Raw genomic sequence first — 26,723 nt, forward strand, 5'->3', positions numbered from 1 at the left:
GCCCATCCAAACACCACAGGGTTAATATCTTTAGTAACCATAGCAACCAGCACTTCTTCCTCCATCAGAGCCTCAGCTGGCACATTACTGCCTTCCCAGCATCAGGTTTTGCAGCAGAGTTAGGGACTGCTTCCTTTTCCCCCAGCCACAGGGTGTGGCCAGGCCCATTAGGAGATGTTGGAGCATTCAGCCGCTTCACCTAATTCTGGCATTTCTCTGTCCCCATATCCCCTGGGTCCTTCTATTTCCCTTCCACAGAGGGAAGGAGGATGTCTAAATTCTCCCCATGTGCACCAAGGCAGGCATAATATAAGGCAGGGAGCCAGCTGCCCCCTCAAAAGAGGAGATGCTACAGGATAACACAGGAAGGGACTGGTGAATGTTGAAGTTGGCAATGCCAATCAGACATCAGGTCAAACAGAAGCAACACTGCAAGACAAGAAGACCCAGTTGCCATCCACGATCCAGAGTCCCACAGGTATTAGGAACAGTGTTTGCCTGCTCAGTGACACCCCATAAACTGTAAATCCACTGGAGATATCCAGCAAGATATCAGTGAAGAAAAAAACCTCCCATCTAGCAGCACACATATTCTGTCAAGAAGAGAGACGAAAAACTACTTTCAGAGCAGAGCTTATCACTAGCAAAACAATCCATCTTTCCTTCTTGTAGCTCACCTCTGAAATGCAGATGCATAAAAGCAATAATCACATCCCACCCTCTCGCCTGGTGTCCATGCCTCGCTCCTGGGCAGCTGCTGCATGCCAACACTTGCTCATTTCTAAACCAACCCAAAGTCATTTTTTTGGTTCCACTCACTGGCGCACTTGGCAGAGAGAGAGACACTGCTGTTTTATTAATAGCTTCATGCTGGCCCAGCTCGATCCTGTGCAGGGTTTCCACAGCATCGTTACAATGCATTTTTCACTATTTCCCCTCCTCCTTCACCATGTGCAACTCCAAGAGAGCAGATGCCTGTCTTCCACCTAGCCATCCCTGCTCCTCAATGTCACCTTGCTCAAGGCATAATTCTTCCTCCTGTGTCCTTCTCCATCCCCTGTGACAGAGTCCCAGCACAGCCAGAACAGCTGCCCTCCATGGCACCAAGACCCTGGAGCCTCTCAGGAGTCTCACTTCGAGAGCAAGCTCTTTGTGAGAGGTGTGACCCAGCCACAGCACAGGGTATTTGGAGCAGAACTAGAAGGAGAGCACAGTTATTTTAAGTCCAAATGTTCAGCTACTGCATGGTGACATTTCTTTATTTCGTCCTCAAAAGAGACAGGACAAACTTCTAGTTTTGGGCCGACTTTGTGACTACTATGCAAGTGTCCCCTCAAAGGCAGAAGTCTGGCAGTAGATATGGACCATGGACCATACTGGCAGCATTTAACTTTAGTATTAATATGGGCAAGGCAATAAGTGGTTTGTATCCAGGATTAATGGTTAACAAGGCAGAGGATAAAAAAAAAAAAATCAGCAATGTGCCAACACATACTTCTGCTTTCATCTTCCTCTGTAACATCCATCACTTCATGACATCCAGGTAAAAGGTTTCCCTGGTGTCATTAAAACATTTCTTGAGCACACAGAATGCATGGAACCCAAACAAGCTTTTAACTAATTGTGAGCCAGGAGCATCAGGTATGCAGATATCCACCAGGTCTTTCAGCAGCTTACAGGAGACCCTCTCACAACCCCTGACAGTTTGGCCAGCCCTCTGCCAAACCCATCAGGTGCACTGCTCTGAGCATTGTCACAGATCTGCTCCGTGTTGTTTAGCACAGATTCCCCTTTAACAAGGGTGTGTTGCACAAGTTCCACTGATTGCACAGAACTCTCCCCGCTCATGAGAGCTACAGTTCACTCTGAGGAGGAGCTACCACGTGCTGCTTCCATCTTCATGCTGAACCCCAGCCACAGGAACAGAAGAGTTCTGTGACTTACAGGCACAGGATGGACTAAAGGCTTTGGAGTACAAACGGAAGCAATCACAGGTACCAATGCACTGTTGATTGGAAGGATTTGCTCACCCACACTTCAGCCTGAAGGGCAGGATTGAAATAGATGTGCTGGCTGGGACTCTCAGACATACAGCCCAGGGGCTACAGCAACCTCCTGGAGACCACAGCTCCTTCCACTTGCAATTTCACATTGCCAAGAATGATCTCCTCCACCAAGGATAATACATCACAATAACCCATAGTTTAAAAAGGCATCAAGAAATACGAGAATCCATCACTTTCTTGGATAACTTCCAGTAGTCAATCTCCAAAAAAACCCTCTACACATTCGGACATTTCATTTCAATCTGTGTGGGTTTATTTTGCAGCCATCTATTTGTATTATGTGTGTCTCTTATTATGTCAAAATTTCTCTTTGAGAGAATAATTGACAATAGTCCCCTTTCAGTCTCTTCAGTAAGCTAAACAGATGGAGTTTGCTTCAGCTTCTGTTTCCAAATTGTTTCAGCAGCTCCTGTCTCCATCCTTTTCTCAGTTTTTAAGCACTAAAGCCAAGGTTCATTCTCCTGAATGCTGCTGGGTGGAAAGGCAGCAAACTGTTCCAGTGACTACCTCACTCTTTACACCCACATCATCTTCTGGGTCAGGCAGGACACTGGGAAGCTTTGCTGAATTACCTGCCCACTGTTTCCCCAAGATTGTTCTATAACCCATTTCCTTCCAAACATCAGGCTTGATGTAGAAAGCCAGAGACTTCAGTAGTCAGACTCATAACCCTGCAGTTGGGTCATTAAGAGCCCATTGCATTGGCAGCAGTCCAAGCAAGGAAAAGACCCAAAGCACTCTACAAGACTGTCAGTAGCATTAATTTTATTTACCATCCTGTCAGTCTACAGTGCATCCACAATTCTGTATCAATTCCTGCATCACTGATGGAAATGCTGATCATCATCAGTCCTCTCACACATCCCCATGGATGTCATTTAATTAGGATTCACTATCAACAATGCCAAGACTTGTCAGTGAACTTGAGAGCAGCTGGAGAGACCTTCCTGTCCCCTGATGTTCTTTCATCATAAACCATAACGCAGACTAGGGAACTCTGCTTGTGATACATTTAGTAAGTTCTCTACAGCCACTGCAGAGCACTGGTGTTTTGGAGGAAGTTCCCATCTTTTGCAAGGAAGGGAGACTGAATCAGACTCTCATGCGATCAGTCCCTAACAGCTCTCTTGAATACATTACAGCAATAAACTTATTTCTACCAATGAATTTTTAGTTTAAAAAAACCAAAAGCTCCTACCTTCAACAGCATTTGTTTTTTACAGTTCATTTTTAAGAAATGCCAGATAGAGACAGGAATACCTGATTCCTTTCAAAAGGATCAGCTCAGACACAAAACAAAGCTATGACCCACCAGCCCCTATCCTGTTCTCTCATTCCCTGCACAGCTGCCCTCTTCTCATCTGTCGCCCCAAGGTCTCCTCAGCCACAATGCTCCTTAGGATTTTTACTACTACTAGATACCTAATTTCTTAAATCCATCCCTTTGTATCAAATAGGCATCTGGGAAGTATTTTTTGTGCTATGTATGGTGCAACAGCCTCATACCTCACTTCCCCAAACTCCAAATGAATTTTACAGGTTTTTTGCTGTACCTCTTTTGGAAGGTGAACTCACTGGTGAGTCTTACACTCTTACTAAAATGTTCAATATTTTGAGAAATTCGTTCTAGTCATCCTCTTATATTCTCATTTTTCCCAAATTTCTTACTGTACTAACAGACAACTGCCACCTAGTTTTTATTTATCGATGTCATACTACTTTTTAAATTACCTCTTATGCTCATGACATCTTCTCAGCAAATATTATATCCTCGCTATGCTCTATATTTTTGTGCCAATTACGACAGAATACTCAGTTAAGGATTATTTTACCCACATATCTTCCCTCCTTTTCCTCCTCCATTCTGTCTTCCCTCTTCAAGAAACCAGTTTCCTATCAGGCAGGAGTTAAAGGTTCCCAAGCTGAGCTGAGATTCAAAAGATATTCAGAGGCAGCTACAGGAATCCTGTGTCACAGACAACCCATGAACAGTCAGTCACTCGTTTTGGTGGTGGGAACTATTTCTCACTGATATCTTTGGTGGCATCAACTACTTCTTGTTATTATACCTTTTAAGAGGTTTCTAGCTGTAAATAACTGTCAAATACATTCCTCTCCTCATCAGTCTTATTTATTTCAGCATCCAATAGCCAGCAGGGAACAGACAAGGAGAGAAGGAAAATATAATCCTCAAAAAGCTACTTTTATCTAAAGATCAGTACCATCATCCTTCTGTAATTTAAGGGGCAACTTGCTCAGTGAACAATTGCCCCAGGGTAGAGCACAGGCCTTTCATGACAGAGCCAGTTGGTGCACAATCTCTGCTGCCTTAATTTGCAAATGCCACTACATCTTCACATGTACCTTATGATGCATCCCAGGCCTTGGGTCCATGGGAAAATCAGTTATTCAATTAATTGTGCCACCATGAAAACTGCAGAGGAACAGGAATGCATGATTCTTGTTCTTGGCCCCAGAATCAGAAAGGATAAAAAAAAAAAACAAAAAAACAACCAAGGTACAAGCATCAAGTCAAAATTAGCTCTTTTCAGCTCCCTCCCCCAAAAGCGCTTAGGTTTAGTTACTGCATTCAAACAGCAGCCCTTTAATCAAGGAGTCCTACTTATTCATGAGGAGAACTGTAGCTAGACAAGCCTTTCAAACACTAGTTCTGCCATCTGGCAGCAGCACTGAGACTTGTTCCCAGACACACACAGAGCGCTGTTAATTGCCCTCACGTGGAATTGCAAGGCACTGCAATTGTTCTGGCATTTAAAAACCTCCATGGGCTCCAGATGTGGATTTGTCTTTGTGGAGGAAAAGGTACTATTAATTACCAAATATTTCCAGGATCCCCCCACCCCCAACACTTTTCATTTTGCTCTCCCCAGTTATTCCTGTCGTCTTTTGCAGCAGCAACAGCAAAAAAAGCCGATTGTGTAGGCCTGCAGATGAGTATCTTAAAAATTCATATAATGGAATAATGTTTGTCACATTTCTCTTGCTTTCCCTGCCCCCATGGATTTGACACTGAGCAGCTGCCCAGTGGAGAACAAAGATCATCTGGGGATTTCTTTGTAGGCATTTCTTTTTTCAAATTAATTTTGATTCATAATGGAAAGGTCACAGACATAACCTCTCTACCAAAAGTGGCAACTTTGCATTCTTGAAGTGATACAAGTAAGGGAAGAGGGGAATAAAAGTAGTTGAAGAGACTTACATTTTGCTTCAGACAGATTCTGGTTAGGTGACCAGACCAGCATGCCGAGATTCTCTCTCTCCTGACTTCGCCTTGCAAGTTTGGCTTAAGAGAAAACAGATACAAACCAAGTTACAGAGAAAGTAATTTCAGATGCAAAATGGATACAAAAGCGACTTATCACACATCTGCAACTTTTAATCAAGATATAAAACCCATCCACAGAGTTAAAACCCCATCTTCCCATTCAGACCTGAGGCTTTTCCTTGTTTCTTCAATGCATCACCCTCTATATAACACGACAGGCACTGCACACTCTCATGCAGTATACTAAGCAGCATACGTTAGATCTAAATTAAAAGTTAATTAATGTTTCTCATCCAGCACACTTGATTATTTTTCTTCCAGCCATCATTAAATGAAAAAGGGAGGAGCTAGGCTCAGGCAGCAGGCTCCAAGCCCTGGACATCATGAGACTGCAGTGTGCAGACAGATTAACCCTTCAGGGTAGGCACATGCATAAAACCTCTCACACTGCACTTCTGAGCAGCCCACCATCCCTCATACAACCAGGAATGCTCACACAGGTGACACTGGGTCCCTCAGGTTACAATCAGGTCCCAGTCTCAACTGCTCCAGAGAAATCCAAATGCATTCACATCCACACTGAGACACACCCCGACACTCAGACAACAAGTCTGTTTTTAACCAGCTTAACACCTGGCTGGCAGGAGAGCTCTGAAAGTCTCAAGTGAAGATCCACAGCTGCACATAGTTCGAAAAAGCAACTTCAAACTAAGAGCAAGCTCTTGTCAATTCTGATGATGTTCGGTCACAAGCAGTCAAAAGAGGAGGAGGAGGAAGAGGACAAGAAGAGAAAAAAAAAGAAACTCTCTCCTTTGAGTCAGCACACACAGAGCCAGCCCAACCACCCGCCCTGGCAGAGAGAAACCTGCAAATCTTGTTATGAATGAGTACCTACAGCACCATTTCCACTACAAAATGCCACATAATGCTCAAGTTTTATGCAATATTTCAACACAATGCTATTTTCTCTGTGCTGTGCAATTAGACATATAACCACCATTTCATGATGCATTAAAACAGGTCAGAAAAGATCTTGTAAGACAAAATTACATTACAGTACTATGAACACTCATGGTTTCACCACTGTTTTTAATCTGAAATCTGCTTGGCTAAGAACGGTCAGGTTTTAGATGACAAAAATATTTTAACATTAAATTTAAAGCACAGATAGCATGTATTAAAAATAACCACCTGTCAGCAACATATTTACACTGAACTAGCAGGTTTTTTTTTTCATGATAGACACCATGATTATCTTTCTCTCGGGTGTTTGGGAAGGTTTCATGTTGTTTTAGGGAAGTTAGCAACTGTGCGTAGTTATTTGGTATTTTGCAAGGTATTTTGCACATTCTGCATTTTCATTAATATCTACACTAGACAAAAAGAAGGACTGAGAAGAGACAACATCCTCTGTTGGCAAAAGATGGGAGATGAAGACCAGACACAGAACACAAAGAGTGTCTGAAATTAAAATTACGAGTCCTGAAACATTTGGCATTAAATTTTACCTTCTTCCTCATTTCAAGTCTAGGCTGGAAAGCAAAGAAGGAGTCAACCCTAGGCCTCCCCTTTATCAAATTTTTCTCTTCACTCTCCTTACCCAGGATGGCCTAAAGTCTAACATGGTGTTCAAATAACAGAAAAGTTAAAAGTCTCTCTCCTCACTTTAACCTACACTGAAAAGCACCTTATCATCACATAAAAATACTCAAGGACAGAAATCATCAGTCGCCATAAAGTCACCATGAATTTAAACCCTTCCACCCAAATCCCAACACACCCCCAGTAGCCACTGCAGCTCAGGAGCCTGATGGCCAAGCACTGCCCAGTGAGATGTAACACCTGGCAATGTCAGCCTGCCTTTAGCATAGTCTCACTCGCTGAACTGGCAAAACTCACCTAAGTCAGGAAAACAAACGTTTTCTCCCCGTTTAGCAGTCTGAACCTCCTCTGCTGTGGACACATCAGGCGCACATCCCAGCCCAGCTGCCCCTGTCAGGAGCAGTGCACCACTAGCTCAGCTCACCCACAGTAAGCTGGGTGAGGTTTCACCTCCCATGGTTAAAACCCCAAGTTAGGCTTTGGGGCTTTGTAGAGGGAGCCTCAGCAGCCCTTCCAGGCTGTGACCTGAGCCAGCCCTAGGAGGTTACAACCAGTGCAGGGAGGTACTAGAGGACCTCATGGCACCCAAAAGCAGGGTGGTGAAATGTGTTCCTCATGCTCCACCACATGTTCCATATCCAGGAACTCACTCTGCCAAGGAAATGCCTTGGGTTAGTAGCCACCTCCTCCCGGCCACACATTCCCTCCCTGGGCATCATACACAGAGGTGCCTGCAGATGCTGGGCTTCGTGCCACCCTCAAGACTCCCTTCTGTCCAGTTCCCAGAGCCCAGTGTCTTCCTCTCTCCAGCCCCTCTGCAGCACCAAGCAGCCAAGTTACACTGGGCTTGTGAATGGGTGTGAAGCAGCACCTCCAGTGCTCCAAGTTATGCCCCACTCCACCTTTCCACCGAAGCCCACACCTATCCACCCTTAGGCCTCATTCCTTGACAGTTGTAGAGGCCAATCCAAGGCACACAGTAGGGTTATGCTGAAACTCCTGCTTTTCTGCAAAGGGCAGGAGCACCTAAAGGCCAACACACATAGAAAGATGGCAGTGGAGTGTTACTCAAGCATTCATAAAGGCTGATGCTCCCTCCTTACATTCCAAGATACTTGCCAAATCCTTCACCTTCCAGCATCACATCCTCCCCAGCACCCCTCCTCAAGCCCACAGCCCCACATTTACTGTCCCTCATATGTAGGGCAGACATGACAGGCATTCTTCCAAGTACAGTGCTGACCTCACCATAGATATACACAGCATAAGTACTCTTACTTCACGATGTACCAATGAGAATTTGGAAGCACATTGAAATGAAATTATTGCTTCAGAGCAACAGCCACGAGAGCAGAAGAGGAGCATCAGAGCAGAGTGGCTGTTACATCCCTTTACAGCCCTACTCCAAGCACAGCTGCAATGCTCACCAACACTGTTCCATGCTTCTGAACAAGGAACACCAGGATGAATTCTGACACTCCGCACTACAGTGATAAAGCTATAAAGATAATTCAATTTAATCTGTTGCATACTGCATGTAAAAATAGCCACTTAAGAAGGGCAAGGGTTACTCTTTTTTTAGGAGAACAGATCAATTTAGGATCAATGAGGTTTGCTTGTTTAAGCAACTGCAGTTAAACCAGTGCAACCTGTGTTCAGAGAAGCTGCATAATGGCGGACAAGAAGATCTGACATTTCAGGTAATCCTGCACTTTCATCTAGCTACCCACCAGATATTTGTAAAGTCTCTGCCACAGCCATTAGTTCCATATCACAATTGTTGTGGGAGCACACACTCTGTAATTATTTTCCCACTGTGAGCTTTCCCATTTGTCCCAAGTCTGTCAGGAATCATGGTTGCTTCCTCCAAGAGGAAGACCTTCTATTACAAGCAGCACACCCTAAATTCTGCTCCACTATCAGAATTGACAGGGAATGCAAACTTTTACTGCCTTCACCCAGGCAGAGAAGTGCACCCCAACCAGGCACAGTATCATGTTGCTTTTTTCACAGCAGTTACCATATCTCTCTCTTTTCTTACCACTAGAATATACCCCTGCTCCACAGACTATACACTAAGGAGAGAACCAATCCAGCTTAAAATTCACTTTGAGAGGAAAATGTTATTTTTAAAGTTTGCCCCATTTTACAGATGTGGTTTACTGCACAAGCCTAAAAAGTTCTACTATGCAAGGGAGATGAAGCAGGGCAGAACACATATATACAAATATTATTCTAAAACACTGTGGGGGCTTTTGGTTTTTTTCCCCCCTAGAGCTGTGAGGGCACATCTCAAAACCAGTGCACAGAATTACCCTGATCTGCACAGGAGAAACAACACAGCCACTTAATTTTCTATCACTTCTACCCACAGACTGAGGCTCTCCATCCCTGGGGGCTCCCTGAGCTAATGCACAGGCCTGGCACACACAAGAGCAGCACACTGCAAGAGTTGAAACCCTGATCCACTGCAGCAAAGGCTCTCCTCACCTCTATCCAGAAGCCGTCAAGCCAGGACACCTGACAGGGAAAGGGAAACAGGAATGCCTCCAAACAGGAACTACCAAAGGTCACTGTACCAGTGTACATACATCAAAGTCCCCCCAGAGGTCAGAGAGTAGTCCTTCCCTGTCCTTCTGACCCTTCCCCAATTTCAAGTTAGCCATGGAGTAACTGGGATCACAAGGAAATACAATGGGTTAACAGCACCACGGCAAAAGAGAGCATCGTTTCACCATCTACTTGACAAACCAAAGCAGGGGATCTACCTGAGCTTTAAAAAAATTGAAAGTAATCCAACAAAAAAGCTGTTAGCTTTAATTCAATACAAGTTCCTGGTTTTTTACCACGTATCTTTAGAGACAAGGAAGAAGAGTAAGGAAGCAGGGACAGCCAGGACATCTTCCTCAACCACAGCACCAGTTTAAACTGTCTTAAGGACCACGGGTGGAATGGACACCATACACAAGGAACGTGCAGGAAGACAAAACACTGCCTGCGAGCAGGAGCCAGCACTGTGCAGCTCCAGCCTGACACATCACGTTTTATTTTTCTTCTCCAAGTTAGAGAAGAAACATGCCAGAATAAACTCAGCGGGAGCAGAGGCCTCTCAAAGAGCCACCAATCACTCTGTCATCTGTTATTTTGCTTCTGTGCAAGGCAGCAGTGCCAGCTCCCACTTGAGTTCCTGCACTTGAGGGACCTGCTCCATCTCGCAGCTCTCCCCAAGGATGCTGCATGATCCAGCCACAGCTGCGAGCCACTCAGGAGCTTTACATTTCCTTTTGACACCTGCACTGACCCCTGGGAGAAATGATACTCACCTCCTGCAGATGTCAAGACACATTTTGCTTCCAGTTGCATCCTGCCCAAGTCAAAGTGAGGCTTGGGCAGGATGCCTCCAGCATTTTTCCTTCCCCATAACTCTTTCAGTGTCTCTGATGTTTTTGCTGTTGCTGTTTGCACAAGGCATTTCAGAGCTACTGAAACCCTCTGGATTTCAAAGCAAAGCAAACTGACACATGACTGTGTGAGAGCACTGCAACACAGACCATGAAGAGCGGGACCCTGCTCTAGTCAGCTGCTTCTGTTATTTAGAATCAGCAAAAGGTAACTCAGAAGAGTAGGTCCACAGCCAGGTGCTGGATTCAAATACGTACTTCTGTACCTTCTCTGGAAAGCAAACTTGAGCCTTAAATCAAAGTTTAAAAGCCCTTGCCATAAAACTACAGGGAATTCTTCAGGTACTGATCTTTTGCAAAACAACAGGTAAGAATATATTTCCAGATCTGAACTATGTCTTCCATGAAGTTAATAAAGTTTATACAACAACTGAAACACCCAAGGCACAGATGGCAAGATTCCTACCTAAAAAAGCTACTGCTTTACTAACAGCACTTACTGATCCTTCCCAACTGGTACTAACTCATTTTTAAATCACACATTGCAGATTTTAAAGGAAATGTAAGAAATATCTCTTCCTTTTAATATGCAACCCTGAGCATTACATATAAAACATGCATTGTATAATATCCAAAGGTGAATAGATGCTTTTATTGTTTGGAAGAGCTGCAGCTGCCATATAATAACTTAGCTGCTGAATGCTTCTTAAAGCAGTTTTGGATCAAGTCTGATGTATTTACTTCTAGCGAAGTGAGATTAAACAAGTGCTTCCATTCCCAACCTACATTTTCTTTATCAATGCAGAACTTAAATTTATTGCATAGTGTAAAACCCCCTGTTTACAGTACCCATGATGGCTGTCAAACAAAATAAGACAAGGGAGGCACGGGCTCCCATAGCACAAAAAACTTCTCTCTTATGGGTCCATTGGAATCACTCAGGCTCACAGTGTAATTGTAAATGCACGGCTGTGGTACAATAGCACAACACCTATGTGACACAAGAGAATTCAAACATAATTCAGAGTCAGAAGGAAAGCTTTTTCCACCTTCCTCCCCCACTACTGGCACTGATGTCCCAAGCAGCAACTCAAAGACATTTCAAGAACTTTGCTGCTCATCTCCACTTCCTTCTGCATGTGACTTCTCCCTGAGTCAGCAGATAATGCTTGTGATCCCCTTTCATTCCTGTTTTCCAAGGACTGCCTAGTCATAGCAGCTGGTACCTCATAGAAATACCATCACTGTACACTCTATAGCAGCATTAAATGAAACAGAACTTGAATCCTGAAAACTGAGAAACATTTTTTAATTAAAAAGCTATAAATGAAGCAGCAGTTAAGCTCTTCCTATACGTGACTACACCCGGCTGGCACTATAATCTATATGCAAATAAAGTTCTGAGGACATTTTTGTATCTGCCTAGGGAAACAAAAGTGACTATTTGGGTTTCCATACAGAGCAGTAGCACTAGAAACATGGGGTGAAGGGCCATATTGCCTCAAAATCACTGTAGTGCTGTGCTACAAAACCCCACAGTATCACACGCTACAACTGTGTGCAAAATATTACTTTAAAAATTACTCAGTTAAAGATTAATCACCCAGCAATGATTACAAAGGTCATTTTGCAGTGATAAAAATTATTACCATTAGAAGAAATGAAAGAGAAAACGAGAAGCATAGATAGCAAATAGTTGCCTTTTCTCTAAAGTAATCAAGTTCAACCCATCCAAAGTTTGAACTTTGCATCTTTGTATTACTATTTTTAAACCTTTAAGGAACACATCTGATCCAAGATGCCTTTCCAGTTTAAGAAGCAGCAGTAAGGCAAAAGCTGTGGCCTACATTCTGCCCACAGCCCAGGCCAGACCGAACAATAAAGCCAGAACAGATGTTGAGGCCTCGCCTTGTATTTTTTTTTTTCTTGAATAATAGGAGTCTGCTCATTCTCTCCTGCAAGCAGGTGGCACCAATGTGCAGCCATAGATGAGGTCTGAATAACTATACAAGCAAACAGCCTTTCAATACTCACTTTCACTGTGTAAAATTTTCTACACCCATACAATTCTAACCTGAGCTCTTCAGCGAGGTCTGCACATATAAGCCCTACAATCCATACACGAAGCACATTACCCCATCAGGAACATGAATACACCCCTGCACATGCTTAGCATTGAGCAGCACACCTCTGCTAATCACAACGGGCTTTTGTCTAGACATGGCTGGGGTTTTGTACTGAAATGTGAAAGGGTTGGGGTTTGTTTAAAGAGAGAATTAAGTATAAAATCAAGAGGAAAAGAAAATGCACGTTTGATCAAGATTTTATCAGTGATCTCTTGCAAGCCTTTTTAAAAAACTATCCACTTTTTTTTTTTTTTTTTTTTTTTTTTTTTTTTTTTTTTTAAGGAGGACAGCTGCTAACTATACCACAGCAATCCTGAATGCACAGCCAGAGAGCAGCCACCAGAACAAAGCCAAAGCCTGCAGCACACGTGTCATATTGAACCGAGGAGCCTCACCTGCCCTCCCAAGCACACTTCTCCCTGCCCCACATCCCAGGGAGCACCCCCCAGCTCCCCACACTGCAGTTCAGTGCCACAGCAGCTCCAAAGCTCCATCAGGACTAGAATGGGACTGGACTCATTCCACCCCACTGGTCAGTACCAACAAAATCAAGCACCACACATGGGGCCTCACAGCACCCCACAACCCACAGCTGCCACACAGACCCATATCCTGCCAGTAACCTTGGGAATCCCTGCAGGCTCACAACTCCACCAAAAAAACCCCAAAAAAACCAAAAACAAAAAACAACAACAAAAACCCCAAAACAAAACAAAAACAAACAAACAAACAAAACCCCACACCAATGAAGCACCTCCACAAAGCCACACAGTGAACTATTTTAAAGTTTGTTAAAAATAGGTAAATGTATGCACACAATCAAATCTGAAAACCAAGCTACAATAAGCGAACTGCTGCTGGTTTCTGTTCTCCCCAAACACTGACCCAATAAGACAACATTTCTTTCCTTCATTCCTTTTTTGCCTTCCACACTATTTCTCTCACAGTTTCATTCAGGTGACCAAAAAGTTACACAGGAATGCCTACATGCACACAAGTGAAGATCCACATATACAATTTAATATACAGAAAAAGAACAACAATAACACAGCAGTTTCCTCAAGTGCAGGTCTTGTGCTGCTGACAAACATCCAGACACTGCTAAATCTATTTGAAGCCAAACAACCTACTGATGAGGAAGCAAAGATAAGGCAAACACATCCTCTTTTTCCATCACAGATCTTGATTCTGCTGCCTCCCCTGGTCTTTGACAATCAGCAACTCCTACATGCACAGCTCCACATTCATACAGCCTCCCATTTCTTTACTAAGCCAGCCCCCAGCTCTTCCCACCCACTGAACGGGGTCCTCTGTTGTGTTCCCTTAAGAACAAGAGCAGCTGCTTGGGCCAGTCCTGCCCATTATTCACAGGCAGCACTCAGGAATAACAAGACCAGGACCAGCAGAGAGACTTCCTGAGCCTGGTACTGTATCTGCATCACTGGATTTAATGGCCCTTCATGGGAGGAGGGAATAAAAAAAAAAAACCATCAAATAGACTAATCCTTTTTGAACCCATTTGTAATTTTGGCATCTACAACATCCTGTGGCAGAGTGCTTCAATTTAATTATATGTTTGTTGTCTGAAGGAGAACAAAGAAAGCCCATGCACACACTCCCTTCTCTACTCTGAAGCTGCTACCCAGTCATTTCATTTGGTGGCCCCATTTCCTGCCTTATGAGAAGCAGAGAATAACTGCGCCCTGTTCACCTCCTCCGGGTCCCTTGTTGTTTTACAGATCTTCTACTACACTATTCTCAGTCATTTTCTTTCCAAGCTAGACAATCCAGGCTTTTCCCCTTCTCCCTCGTATGGAGATGGGAAACAAGAACAATTCCTGTACTTTAGTTATCTTACAGCTCTAAGCAGCACATGGGGGAGGGATGGGAATGGGGCACAACCAGAACTGTACCCAGTGTTCAAAGAGAGGGTACAACACAGGATTTATAAAACATGCTATAATGAGGTGTTGTTTTGTTCTCAGATGCTTTCATAACAGCTTTTAACAATACACTTGAGTTGATGAAAAAAAAAACACTGTCTACCAAGATCTTTATCTGGAAAGGTAATACCAAATTTAAAAGACCACTGCTGCACAGTTAAGGGCAGTTTAGAGACCACTACTGTACACGCACAGTTAAGGGCTGTTCCACCCTACCCTCCCCCTCAATTTTAGTCAGCACATAACAAGTGCCACCTGTCGCAAGACTGAACACGTTGCCCATTCCCTCCATTCAACAGATGCCCACACTCCCTCCCCTCCCTCCCCCTGCTGCCCCCTCTTCCCATTCACATACTGTTTTCTGACAAAAGGACAATCCAGCTGCTCGTAGTAAAAATAAGGTGAGAAACAGAAGTAACAATATATGTACTTTGGAATGAGGAATACACAAGTGTTGCTTCATTTGGAGAGTGACAAGTGCAGAGTGACTCCTCTCCAGCCCCCAGATGCAGGACACCCTTGGCTTCCTAAGGTTTCTTCCCCTGGGAAAAGTGACACAAGGAGCAAGAAGCCAACAGAAGGGTTTCTCAGACCTTGCATGTCCCCCTCTTCCCTTTCTTGTTAAACAGCAACACTGCCTAGACCTCCCATTTAAGTAGTCCCCACTCCTCAGCTCAAGCCACCCTTTTCCATTCCCTGGCAGCCCAAACATGCAACATTTTAGTCATCTTTCCCACACATTAAGGACCAGCTGGCCTGTTTCTATTGCCCAATGCAAGAAGAGATTTAAAAAGTCAGCCTCAAGTGTTCTCTAAGCAGGAATTACTTTTTGGTATTTTTAGCAATACCTCTTCCTTTCCCACCCATCAAAAGTTCATAACAGCCTTCTTCTGAGATAGCTTAAACTGATTAGTGGAAGTAACAAGTGCCTAGAAAGCACCAGTGACATAAAATGAGATTCTTGGTGAACGGAGTGACTGGTTTATTTTTTCCACTTCAAAAAACCTTGCCAGGATGACAGTAAGGAACAGATCTGACTAACCAGAACCCAGTCTCCAAAGAGTATGGGATGTGGGCACTTCTCATCCTCACCCCACATCTCAGGAGATCAGAATAAATTTAAAAAAACTAACGACCAGCTATGCTCAATGGCTTACAAAATAAGGTTGCTGGGCAAACTTGTTACTGTTTGGCAACACGGTACTACTGTGAAGGACAAGCAGACAGGACACACTCATATACGCATCCAGACAAGAGTCCACCCAAAAGGACAACTGAGAGAGAAATTATTCCACGTTACTCTGCTCTTGCAGTACCAAATAATTTTACACAGTCAAACGAATCAATCAAGTACGGTCAGCCCTCAAACACAGTAAAGACTTGTTACATTATTATTATTCTTTAAAACCTGGGTCAAACACCGACACTTTTCAAGGCCACAAGCAGAAAAGTCCAGCACACAACAGTGGCAAATACATCTTCCAAAATCAGCTGAGTGCTTTGAATAGGCTGGATATCCAAGGAAGGCACGACCATGACACCTCCCTGATGGAGGTAGTGCCCTCCAAGGGCAGCGGAATCAGGCCCTGCCAGCACGCCCAGGAGAGGCCTCACCCTCTGTGCTGAAGTCACCTGAACTAACCCATTTCTACCCTGTCCTGGGTTGACGCTATCTCCTATCCCAATCGTGACTACATTGTTATGTCTAACAGCTGCCCCCCATTCCGCAGGCTGTTTTGCTGGTTTTATAGAGGTGGCCTGGCTGGCAGAGCTGTGGAGATCATAGCCTTCAAAAAGGGGACACAGCCTCCTCTCCCAACACAGCCACCTCCCAAAACAGACACCCATCCTCAGGCCAACGCGAGCCTACAAGACGCTTATGTATCAAATCCCACCCAGCACTGAGTCATGCCCGATGTGGTGTGCGACTGCAATCAACAGGCTGCGAGCATGCCCAGTTTAACCCACACAAATCCGACTTCTAAACGCCTGTGACAGTTGCATATCCTCCTCTCACCCCCATCCATGACACTCTTCCAGGTCCTTATCCTCACAGCACCCCTGCCAGCAGATGAGGGCTTTTATCAACATGCGCGCGCGCAAAGCGCTGACTGCCAGGCTCGCAGAGGATGAGTGAGGCTTCCCTGACCCCATGGAAGAGCCCCAACTGTGGATCATCCTCCCTCACCACCCCACTCTCAGAAATGCTGAAATCAAATAGGGACCCACAAATAACACGTTTGTGATATTTCAAATCAGATCTTGAAAACTCAGCCTGCTTCCAGCTCTCCTAGGAGATGACTGGTGCATTCATTAGCCCACAGGCTCCCCAAGGTACAGACAGTCCTCTCCTCCTGTCTGCATGGGGCCCACCTCCACAGGGTGCTGTAAGGATAATATTCATACCCAAAAACACAAAGTCAGATTTAACATGCCCTTGAAATGCAGGCAGCTCCCTGGATCACAATTTTCCAACAGATTTCACAAGTTAGTTTGTTTTTTCCCCATTTCTGCCAAACTCAGAGGCGCAGTAAGGATATATTTAAAATGTAGCTAACAATCACCGTATTCTGGTTTTAACATTCAACTTTTACTAAAAGACTATCCAAAACAACTTATCTGGTTTCTCTCCTTTTCCCACCTTCAAAGAATCTCAGAACTAGTTTGTCCTGCATCTACATTAATAATCAGAGCAAGAACACCGTATGATAACAGGAGAAGCTAAGCAATTCATCACTGCTGCACACGGAGCACTGCCTTGCGTTCATTCTGCAGATTCCCACTTCAGGCTGAACCTAACTGATCCTAAAAGGTGCCAAGTAACAGTGAACCAAGCCCAGGAGACACAGGCTTCCAGCATTAAATAGCAGCAAGTACACTTGCAGCCCAGAGGAACAAAACAGGGGCAGAGCTCTGCAAAGACGTTGGATTTTCCTGAGCTGCCTCTGCTTTAGGATTACAAACGCTCCTTCTGCAGTGCCAGCATTTGCATACCACAGCATATTTACAAAGAAATCAATCGGGACACAAGCCCGGAGGTGAACAAGGAGAAGAGGCCCACAGCACTCGGGGCAGCCTGCAGAAAAGCTCGTGGCTTTCTGCTCACACGCTTCAGGGAAAAGCAAACCGGCACGATCCCCTTCCCCACCCTGTTTAACAAAGAGGACAGAAGTTTGCAGGCGCAGGGCCCTACAGGCTCTCAAACGCAACCACCACGTGGTGAGCATCAAGAGCAGAGCTCACACAAAGAGCGGAGGAGCAGCAGGAGACAGGGGAGAGGGCTGGGAAAGCCTCGGCAGCAGGAGACGGGGGAAGGGGAGAGCCAACCCTTTTCCCCGGCCTTCGCCAGGAGGAAGCAAGCACAAAGGGGACAGTGAGGCTAAGCAGATAAGGAGAAGCGCGCCGAATGCCAGGCCGGCAGTGCAGATAAACTGAGGAGCCAGGAGGCTGCTGGAAGGAGCAGAGTGTGGTTTGGTGGAGAGCTGAGGGAGGAACCCGGCTTGGCACTGGCACTGCCCCGGGAGGGTTTGCACAGCACTTACCTGCGCCAGAGCACGTCCCTCATACAGTGCACGCTGCAGCACGGCCCTGCACACACACACACACACACACACACACACAGAGCTACAAAACTAACTGAATTTTACTGGTTCGGGGCCATTACTCTTTCCAATCCGAGGAGTAAGATCCTATTCAGCACATAAATGCCTCTTTATTGAGGCTGAAAATTCTTGTTTTATCCAATTTGGGGGGTGGGGAATATCTTTTAGGCATAATTTATGTTCAGGGCAAAATATCCCCTCTCCTTTTCTTCCAAAAACCACCATCATGAAAGCAACCAGATCGTCCCTCCATGTGTTTAGAGCCCAGAGATCTTGTTTTCCCTTTCCACGAATTAGAGAATGGAAAAAAAAACAACAAAAAAGTAGTGGCCATCCCCTAGCAGCTGCTTGATAAGAATACAGATGTGCCTCTCTGCACATCAGTTATGCTGCCCCACACTGCTCTCAACAAATTCAAAGTGTAGCTGCCCAGTTCATTTGCTTCACCCAGTGACTGCTGGATAACTCCACAAAAGCAACCAGTGACTCTCCACATGGCACCATATTGAGCTCCAGACACTGAGAGACATCAAGCAATTGCCCCTGTCCTCCTACCTCCAGTGCTACCACCCTGGCCACCCTGGAACAGATTCCATGTTAACACCTTCTGAGCATTAGTGACCCAAAGCAGCTCCTTGTTCCGCCAGCAGTTTGCTTCAAATCCCAAGCTCAGCACCCCCCAGCTTGTACAGAAGTGCTTAATGGGGCTTGTACACATGAATGCAGAAGTTAAAAAAAAAAGCGCAGCAGTAAGAACAAGCCAGCAAGGGAAACAAAACACGCAGGGACATAAAGAGGACAGAGAGCCTCAGGGGAGGGACACTATTTAGAGTTACTACAGACTGAGAAGCTAAACCATGCTAAGGCTGCTGGGCCTTCACGGTGGGGGGAAAAAAGTCTGTGCAGAGCATCTTTGAGAAGACAACAGCCGCACAGGTGCACATGCAGGCTGGAGCACAGAAAAGCTGAGACATACTGGCACCAGAGAAGAAAGCAGACTGTCAAAACTACAAGACAAGACAGGCCAGCGAGTACATATCATTTACCTGTAGTGAGGGGCTCTGCCAAGCATTTTGAGACACTTGTATCTTCCTCAGCAGAAAAACTGTGTCCTCTTCACTTCTGTCCTGGCCTGCATTTTCTCTGTAACTTTCCCAGCACTATCTATTGCTTTTACTGAAAGATGACCATTTTCCCTGACATCTGGATTTTTACAGGCTGCTATAAAATACTTTAAAGAATAGACTGCAAGACAGGTACTATGAAACAGGTTGTAGCAACCTCTATTCTTAGTGCAACTGAGCTCTGATCTGTGACCGGGAGCTGCAGGTACTGCTGCAACCCTGGGCATTTGAAAGTCTTCAGTCTTCAGCTCTGTGCCACCACCCAAATACAAATTGCTGCAAATCCAGTTATATCTATGTTGAAAGGCAAGAACAAGTGTCAAAATAATTCAGGGTACATTGGTTCCACATACTTTTCTACTCTTCCTTCTACCTCAGAAAATCCTGCAGTCTCACCTTCCCCCTTGCACATACATAACCTCTGGGCAGAGCTTTGCACACATTAAACCAATACTTGTTAGCATGGCCAGGGACCCTGCTGAGACCCTCAGCCCCCTTAAGACGTGCTCCAATTGGTCTGACTTTCTAACAAAGCTCTTTGTAGTCAGATAATCATGATGCTGGCAGTGGTTCTTGGTATAATTACTAATACTGAGCCTGAACATACAACAGTGAAGGAGGAAGAGCCCACAGCCTGTAAAAGATACCAAGCTTCACTTAAAAATACTCAAGAGTAAACCAGCTTCACCAAACAAAACAACTAAAGCTCTTTTCCTATGCCACATTTCTGCAGCATGCATTTACTGAGCAGAGCAACAAGAACATCTTACTCTACTTGTTCCTAAGATCACACCCAAATAATGCCTGCAGAAGGCACTGGCTGGCTGTACTGGGCCCAAATGCAAGACTCCAAAAACATTCTTGTTAACACTTCCTACACCTCCACTCCTGCATGAGGGCATCCAGCTGCAACACTCATGACATGACATGCTCACCCTCCCACAGCTCCACTATCCTGCAACAGCTGTGGGAGCTTCCTGCAGGAGAAGACAACAGGTGCTGCTGTGCAAGATACAGAAGCAGCAGGGAAATGGGATTCCTAGAAGCCCAAGATATATACCATCTTCACCATCATTCAGCAGAAACATGGTCTAAGTTTTCTCAGCAACTGAATGCTAGATCATTGCATCCAGGTTTTTTTTTTTTTTTCTGGTATATCCAGCATAAGACTCGAACACCAGCATTTCTGCTCCAGTAAGGCCTGAACACCAGCAATGCTTGCAAGGTCGTTGGAACAATGCAGGAGACAGAAAAATCCCTGACAAGTCCCAAGAACTTCTGGATATTATTTATATATAATAATATATATATATAAAGGTCGTGATTATCACAGGTACCAGAACAGGTATCCAGGCTGGTAAGGCATATGCTGGATCAACTCACACAGCCTCCAGAAAAACAGTCCCAACAACAGTCTTAGACCTGTAACTACCTTCAGCACAGTACCTCAGACTGCCAAACTGCTGACAGCTGGGCCTTCCTTGTTTCCCTGCCCCCACAGAGAAAGACGGAAGAAAGCTGCTTACAACACTCCATGAAAAACCACTTTCTCATAGTGGTGTTCCAGGTCCACTGCCAGCTGTTCCAGACTTGCAGAACAGGACAATCTCATTGCATTTGACGCTGTCCTGAACCAGAAGCATCAACTTGCATACAGGAGTGTTTAGATGTCTGTTGCTGCTGAGTTTGGTCTAAATCTGAGGACAGAGTCCCCTCCAAAAGCCTCTGTTTCTCCTTCCCCCCTACCTCACTCCTCCACCCCTAGACACAACAGTTCAACTACATGTATGAACAGGTTCATCAAAAGACATGATCAGTCCAAGAACAGTTCAGCAAGTCCCAGAGCCCTGGCATGTTGTCCCCTGACAACCTCAGCAGTTCCTTATGCAACTACCCAGTCAGTATGCAGAAGAGTCACATGAGACTAGCACAGATCCTGGGAGAGCAGGTTTTAAGTTATTCCTGCACAAGAAAAAGAAGTGATAATTAAGCAGTGTCTTGTAAGATTCCTGGACTCTATCTGTTTGAGAGTCCTTCCTTCTCTCGACTAGACCAGTACACCAAGAAAGCTACACTCCCTTTTACACAGTTCGTTTAAGTATCAGTGCTATCTCCACTGGAGAACTCTGCAGCAATTTCTAGGAAAGATGACACCAGAGCACCAGTTTCCACATCCCTGGCTTACTGCCCTTGGACAGTTCTTTCTGTGCAGAGTCGGTAAGGCTGAGAACTTGTTTCCGTCTGACACTGATTCATGATGCAGCCTCCCCTCCCTTGCAGCCTAACCAAGAGCAGAGCCCTGCTGAACTCCCAGTGTCTACAGGAACAGAGGAACTACACATTTTTTCACCAAGCCCTGTTGGTGAGGTTGATGCTACTGAGAAGTAAAGCTTTCGCAGCAAGCTTCTGTGCTTTCACATTGCTTCTCAATCCCTAAAACCGAACGTCACATGGCAGCAGGCTCAGGAAGTGCCCTACAGCTCACTCTGTGTAAGGCAAGGGCACCATGCCTTTGCTCTGCTGCTCACCCCCCTGCAAGGAAACATTTCCCTGCAGAAGCAGGGGAGAGACAAAAGGCACAGGAAACACACCAGGCATGGCATGTAGAAACAAAATGTAAGCATTTGTCTCTTACAGCCATCTCCTGACAGAATACTGCTGAGTGCACACACGTTGGGTGGTCAGTTGTTGCTCCCTCGTCAAGTTTATGATCGGTCATGTCCAACTTTGCCCTGTGATGCTGGCACCTCCCTTAACAGAGGGCTCAGTTCAATTGTATCAGCCAAGGACGTGCTACCAATACCACTAGGAAAGCAGATTTTTGTGCTTTCAGAAGCAATTCCTCTGCTGTTCCTACAGAACCATCAATTTCGGCCACTAAAAACCCTGCCACAACGGGAAGAAATACCTTTTTTTAATTAAAATAGAAGCAGCAATTATCCTGCCTGGTTTTGCCATTTAGCTATCTTAACAATCTTACAGGCTTCTTGGCTCTCCTGCATAAAACTCTTGAAACTATCACACATTCCTACCACTTCTGCCAGTGTTAAAAAACATTGTTCCTACTTCTTGTTCCCTTGTTCCTACCATTTCTTTCATTTGGGTGATTTCAGTATCATTCTCAGCACTGCCACTAAAAGTAGCACTTGTGAACTGAAAGGTGAACTTCCCTAGCCACCTAAATTCTGGTAGAACAATGTACATGCATAGAGGATAGAAGGAATGGTTTGTACATGTGCTGTCTCCTTACATCATAATGAAAAGACAATCAGTCTTGTTCTCCTCATGCATCGTCCAGAGGTCTAATATTTTTGGAAGTTTGGAAACATGGGGAGTGAAAACTATTTTTTTCTTTCCACATTTCCCAGAAGTTTTCAAAGAAGTCAGCTGTAGGAATTTGGAACTTTACTGTCTCATTTAGGAATGAGAAACATGTCATGCTTATTTGAGTTAGCTCATAAATTTCCACCAGGTATGCTTTCAGATAAAAGCTCTTTAATATAGGCTACATTTGTCACTGTTCAAAGGTGAGACTAGAACATCACAGCACACCACAGTAATAAATGTATTTGTTGCCAGTTGGTGAATCTCTAAAATGAGACAAAGGAGGGATGAAAAGTGTCAGAAATAGGAAGTATCAATATTGTTAACTCAAACAGAAGGTTAAGTATCCTGGGGGCTCTGAAGTGGTACATAAATAAAGACCCTTTGTCATAATGCAAACGTAAAGAAACAAGTACAACATCCCAGTCTGCATGGAAGCGTCCTTCATTGTGACATGAAAACATCAAGGACAAAAAGTAAACCTGATCTCAGGTTATCACTAATTAAATTCATATGTACCAATTTTCTTTTTTAAATAAAACATACATTCAAATTCATTAGTGACAGAAAACATTCTGAATAACTTAATTGCACCAGTCATCTCCATTTAAACCTTTTCACTTTTAATCCTAAATATATCTCAAGAGTATCTCTTCTGATTTTTCCACAATGGACATAGTGAGAGGAAAGTGGACTCTGAGAGCTTATAAATTACTCTTTTTCCCTGTCATGTCCTCACATCAAGTACATAACATCAGTGACTTTTCCATTGAGATTGAGAGTTGTTTCATGTACTGAATCTTGCCTAGAGAACTATCCAGCCTTCATGAAACACAATGCCATCATCCATGAATCAGTCCTGGGTGTCATTTACTTCCAGTTATGAGGATATGTGTTAGTCTGTGACCTTCTGACTTAGAGCACAGAGTTTGCAAGACACCCATAAAACCATTTTATTCATTTATTAAAACAAACAATGAACCCGAGGGTATTATTTTCTTCTCACAGACCTAAAAGATCTGATCCTTGGAATGGGACTCCCTGCATTTCATTACTGATTCATGAAGACCTGCCCTGCTAAGTTGCTTTGTGGCCAGAAGCCCCATGTTTTCTCCTCTGAAGCAGCACTACCACAAAAGCTTAGATCGCCTGCTAGAATGCATGTGCAGTGCAGTTGTGAAGAAAAAGCTGTATAAAAATGGATTTATTTCTGACTACCATGGAAAGTGACTGAGCACGGAACTAGGATGCTATTGGAAAACCATGTTTTGTTCTCCGGAGCAGAAGTAAGTCATTTTACCTCAGTGCCTCAATATGCTCCTGCCTTCAACATGGGTGATACTCAGCACTTTGCAGGCATACATGCTGAGGGCTAGAAAGCCATGGCCTAAGAGCCTTGATTAGGACAGCATTTCACGCTCCAGAGCAAAAAGAATTGCTGCACTTCCACGAGTCAGGCAAGGACTGATCTTGGGGGAATTTCTCACGATGCAGCTCAAAGTGAGAAGACCATAGAAAGTCAATTCCAGTTACCTCCTGGTGGCCATAGCATCCACCACACCCTAAAGAATGAATCACCCACTGTTAACAGCTCATCAACACAGGCAGATCACTGTGCCTGCTGAAGAACAACTTCCACATAGACTTAACTACAAAAATGTCTTTTCTGAGGTGAAAGGAAAAAACAAATGAACAAAAAGATGGAGTCCTGCAAGGCAGCAAGGGAAAGCTACTGTACCTTGTGGCCACACCCCCAGTTCAGTCTAATTTTTCCAGTACAGACACCACCAGCAGTTGCATATCTGGTTCCAGTGCTAATGAGAGCAGACACCAGCGTCACGCTGGTTAACTGGGCAAGTCTCTTGATAGCTTTGTCCCTTTTGCTTCAGACAAAGGCCTTTCCAGGGACCCAGATATCATTAAACGGCTCCTCGCCAGAGGGGGCAAAGCAAAACCAAAACCCATTCACTGCAACCGAAGAAAAGAAAGGTGTCCTTGGGCTCACAGCATCAGAATGGAGTCTAATAGGAAACGAGAAGCCTTGACTACCTAGGGAAGTCTGCAGCTTCCCAAGTATTATTTAAGGTTTTACAAAACTTATCTAAATAGAAGACCCTACAGGAAAGGAAAAGGAAGGAAGGAAGGCAAAAGCTAGCTATTCAAAAGTGACTGGACTTCCTCTGTAAGGGTTATAAAGCCTTAACTATAACAGATTAAATTCACAGCCTAGTTCAGCTCACACAGGAAAAGCTTTCTAGTGTAGACAAAGAGTTAAAACCGCGTGCAGATCTGTAGCCAGAGATGTGCTACAAAGCTCAAGCTTTACTTAAATTAGTAAAAGAATATAGCAGGACAATAATACCCATATACCTGAGTTACCAACAGGAGTTCATGAAGTTCTTTCTTACACCCAGGAATCTCACTAACTTACCTGTAGCTGCTAAGCCAAGCTAGGACAGTTGTGACATAACTCAAATCTCTGTACAGATACAGGAGATGAGAGCAAGGTTAAACTGAGTTAAGCCGAGCAGTTACTGGTGAAAAAGGAGTCACATCACATTATGCCCACTCTTGCACTTCAGGGAGGTTGTTCCATGGTATATACCAGTATGATTGTATCAATTCAGCAGCAGAACTTCACCAGGAAGCCAAAATTCTCTGTGTCCCTTTGGTGTACTCCTCAGAGGCTGCTGAACTAAACCTTCCTTCCCTACAGTCTGGTTAAAACAGACAGCAACCTTCAGGCTGAGTCCAAGGGTGCTCTGACATTCTGCAGTATCTTTACATATGGTATCTTTGGAGGGAATATTGCCAAAATACAACAGAAGGACAAGGCAGGACCAATCCCACTCTCCCTCAAATCCCATATTTCTCCATAATAAAACTTGATAAATTATTACATGCCAAGAGAAAGTCTAGCCCTAGCTAGATGACTGATGCCAATAAAAACGAATTTTAACTCTGACTGGTAAAGTGTTGGATGGAAAAAAAAAATCAGACTAAACCACCCAGTTATTTACAGCATTGCAGACTTCCTGTTTTGATGCAAGTCAGCAAGAGCTTCTGGAAAACCCAGGAACAAAGAGCAGTAGTTAAGGGTGATAAGTTAGTTACAGAGAAGCTAATCATCTATCTCTGTTAAGACTTCGAATAGAGGAAACTACATCTATGCCTCTCCTTTTCTAGCACTATTTCAAAAACTAATGCACAGGCAAAAAAAGTAATAAAATAATGAACTAGAAAGAAGAGCAAGGTACCAGTTGTAACAAAGGAGATTATCTCTGCCTTTGGAGTTTCGGACACAATTCTCCTTCCCTGCTTTCCCAGTTCATCCTTCTGTATATGTGCCACATCAGTTTATTCCAACCAGGCACTGCCAGTCTGCGGTTCCAGGTGCAGAACACCTTTGGAGGCAAGTGGGCAGAAGTGATTCTGAGAAGTTCAGAACAGTCTTACCTCCTCACCAGGTGAACTGCCTGAAAAAGATCACTGGAGACAGCTATTGAAGTAAAAAACTAAACAAATGAGGACATGACATTTAGATTCTTTTTGTTCTTACCGTAAAAGCTCTTAGACTATTAACACTTCAACATATCGCTAAGTTTTAATCAAGTCTCTTGCCAACTTAGAATTGTGGAGAATCACAGGTGATAGGATAAGACAATACTGTGGATTAAAACTAGTTACATGAAAGTGATAGGATGGGAAAAAAAACCCCAATTCTTTCACATCATAAATTGGAAAAGAGGATAAATGGCAATACAAGGCCCAGCCTACAGTCCTCCAACCCACAGGGACTTGTTCCACTGACCTAGCTGGGCTCTGGGTCACAGCATTTACACTCTGAAGTTCATGGATTCACTCCATAGCAGTTAAGTACAAAAGCATCCCTGGAGTGTTCCCAGTATGTACCCTGCTATATTGGCAGAGCTCTGCTTTGTACAATTATACTGAACCACCTCCCAGCAAGTTCTGCTGTAGAAAGGTGTGGTTTGCTGGTCACACAGCACCTACATGGGGGATATCTGCCAGCAGATGACCTATACCTCTACCTCAAATATAAACTAACAGTGTATCCCACCATCACAAGCCTGCACACAGCCAGTAAATCCAAAAAATTTTAATGCTGTAATTCATAAAGCCATGAGGAAAGACTTTTGCATGGTGACAGTCACAGTGTACTTAAGAATTATGTGCCCCAAGGACTGCTCTCAAAATACTGCCCTCTGCTCCCCAGCAACATCTCTAC

The 26,723-nt window shown here is 44.3% G+C and overlaps 1 protein-coding gene across 1 annotated transcript in view; it reads right to left on the bottom strand.

Annotated features, from left to right (window-relative positions):
- RCOR1 (REST corepressor 1) overlaps positions 1 to 26,723 on the bottom strand; it is an 83,456-nt gene that overhangs the window by 36,803 nt on the left and 19,930 nt on the right. Inside the window, exon 3 of the mRNA XM_083862982.1 lies at positions 5,287 to 5,370. Within this exon, the coding sequence (XP_083719108.1) occupies positions 5,287 to 5,370 (84 nt within the window). The remainder of the gene's footprint in view (positions 1 to 5,286; positions 5,371 to 26,723) is intronic.

This window comes from Zosterops lateralis (genome assembly GCF_965231275.1).
Source record: "Zosterops lateralis genome assembly, chromosome: 6".
NCBI classification, from domain to species: domain Eukaryota; kingdom Metazoa; phylum Chordata; class Aves; order Passeriformes; family Zosteropidae; genus Zosterops; species Zosterops lateralis.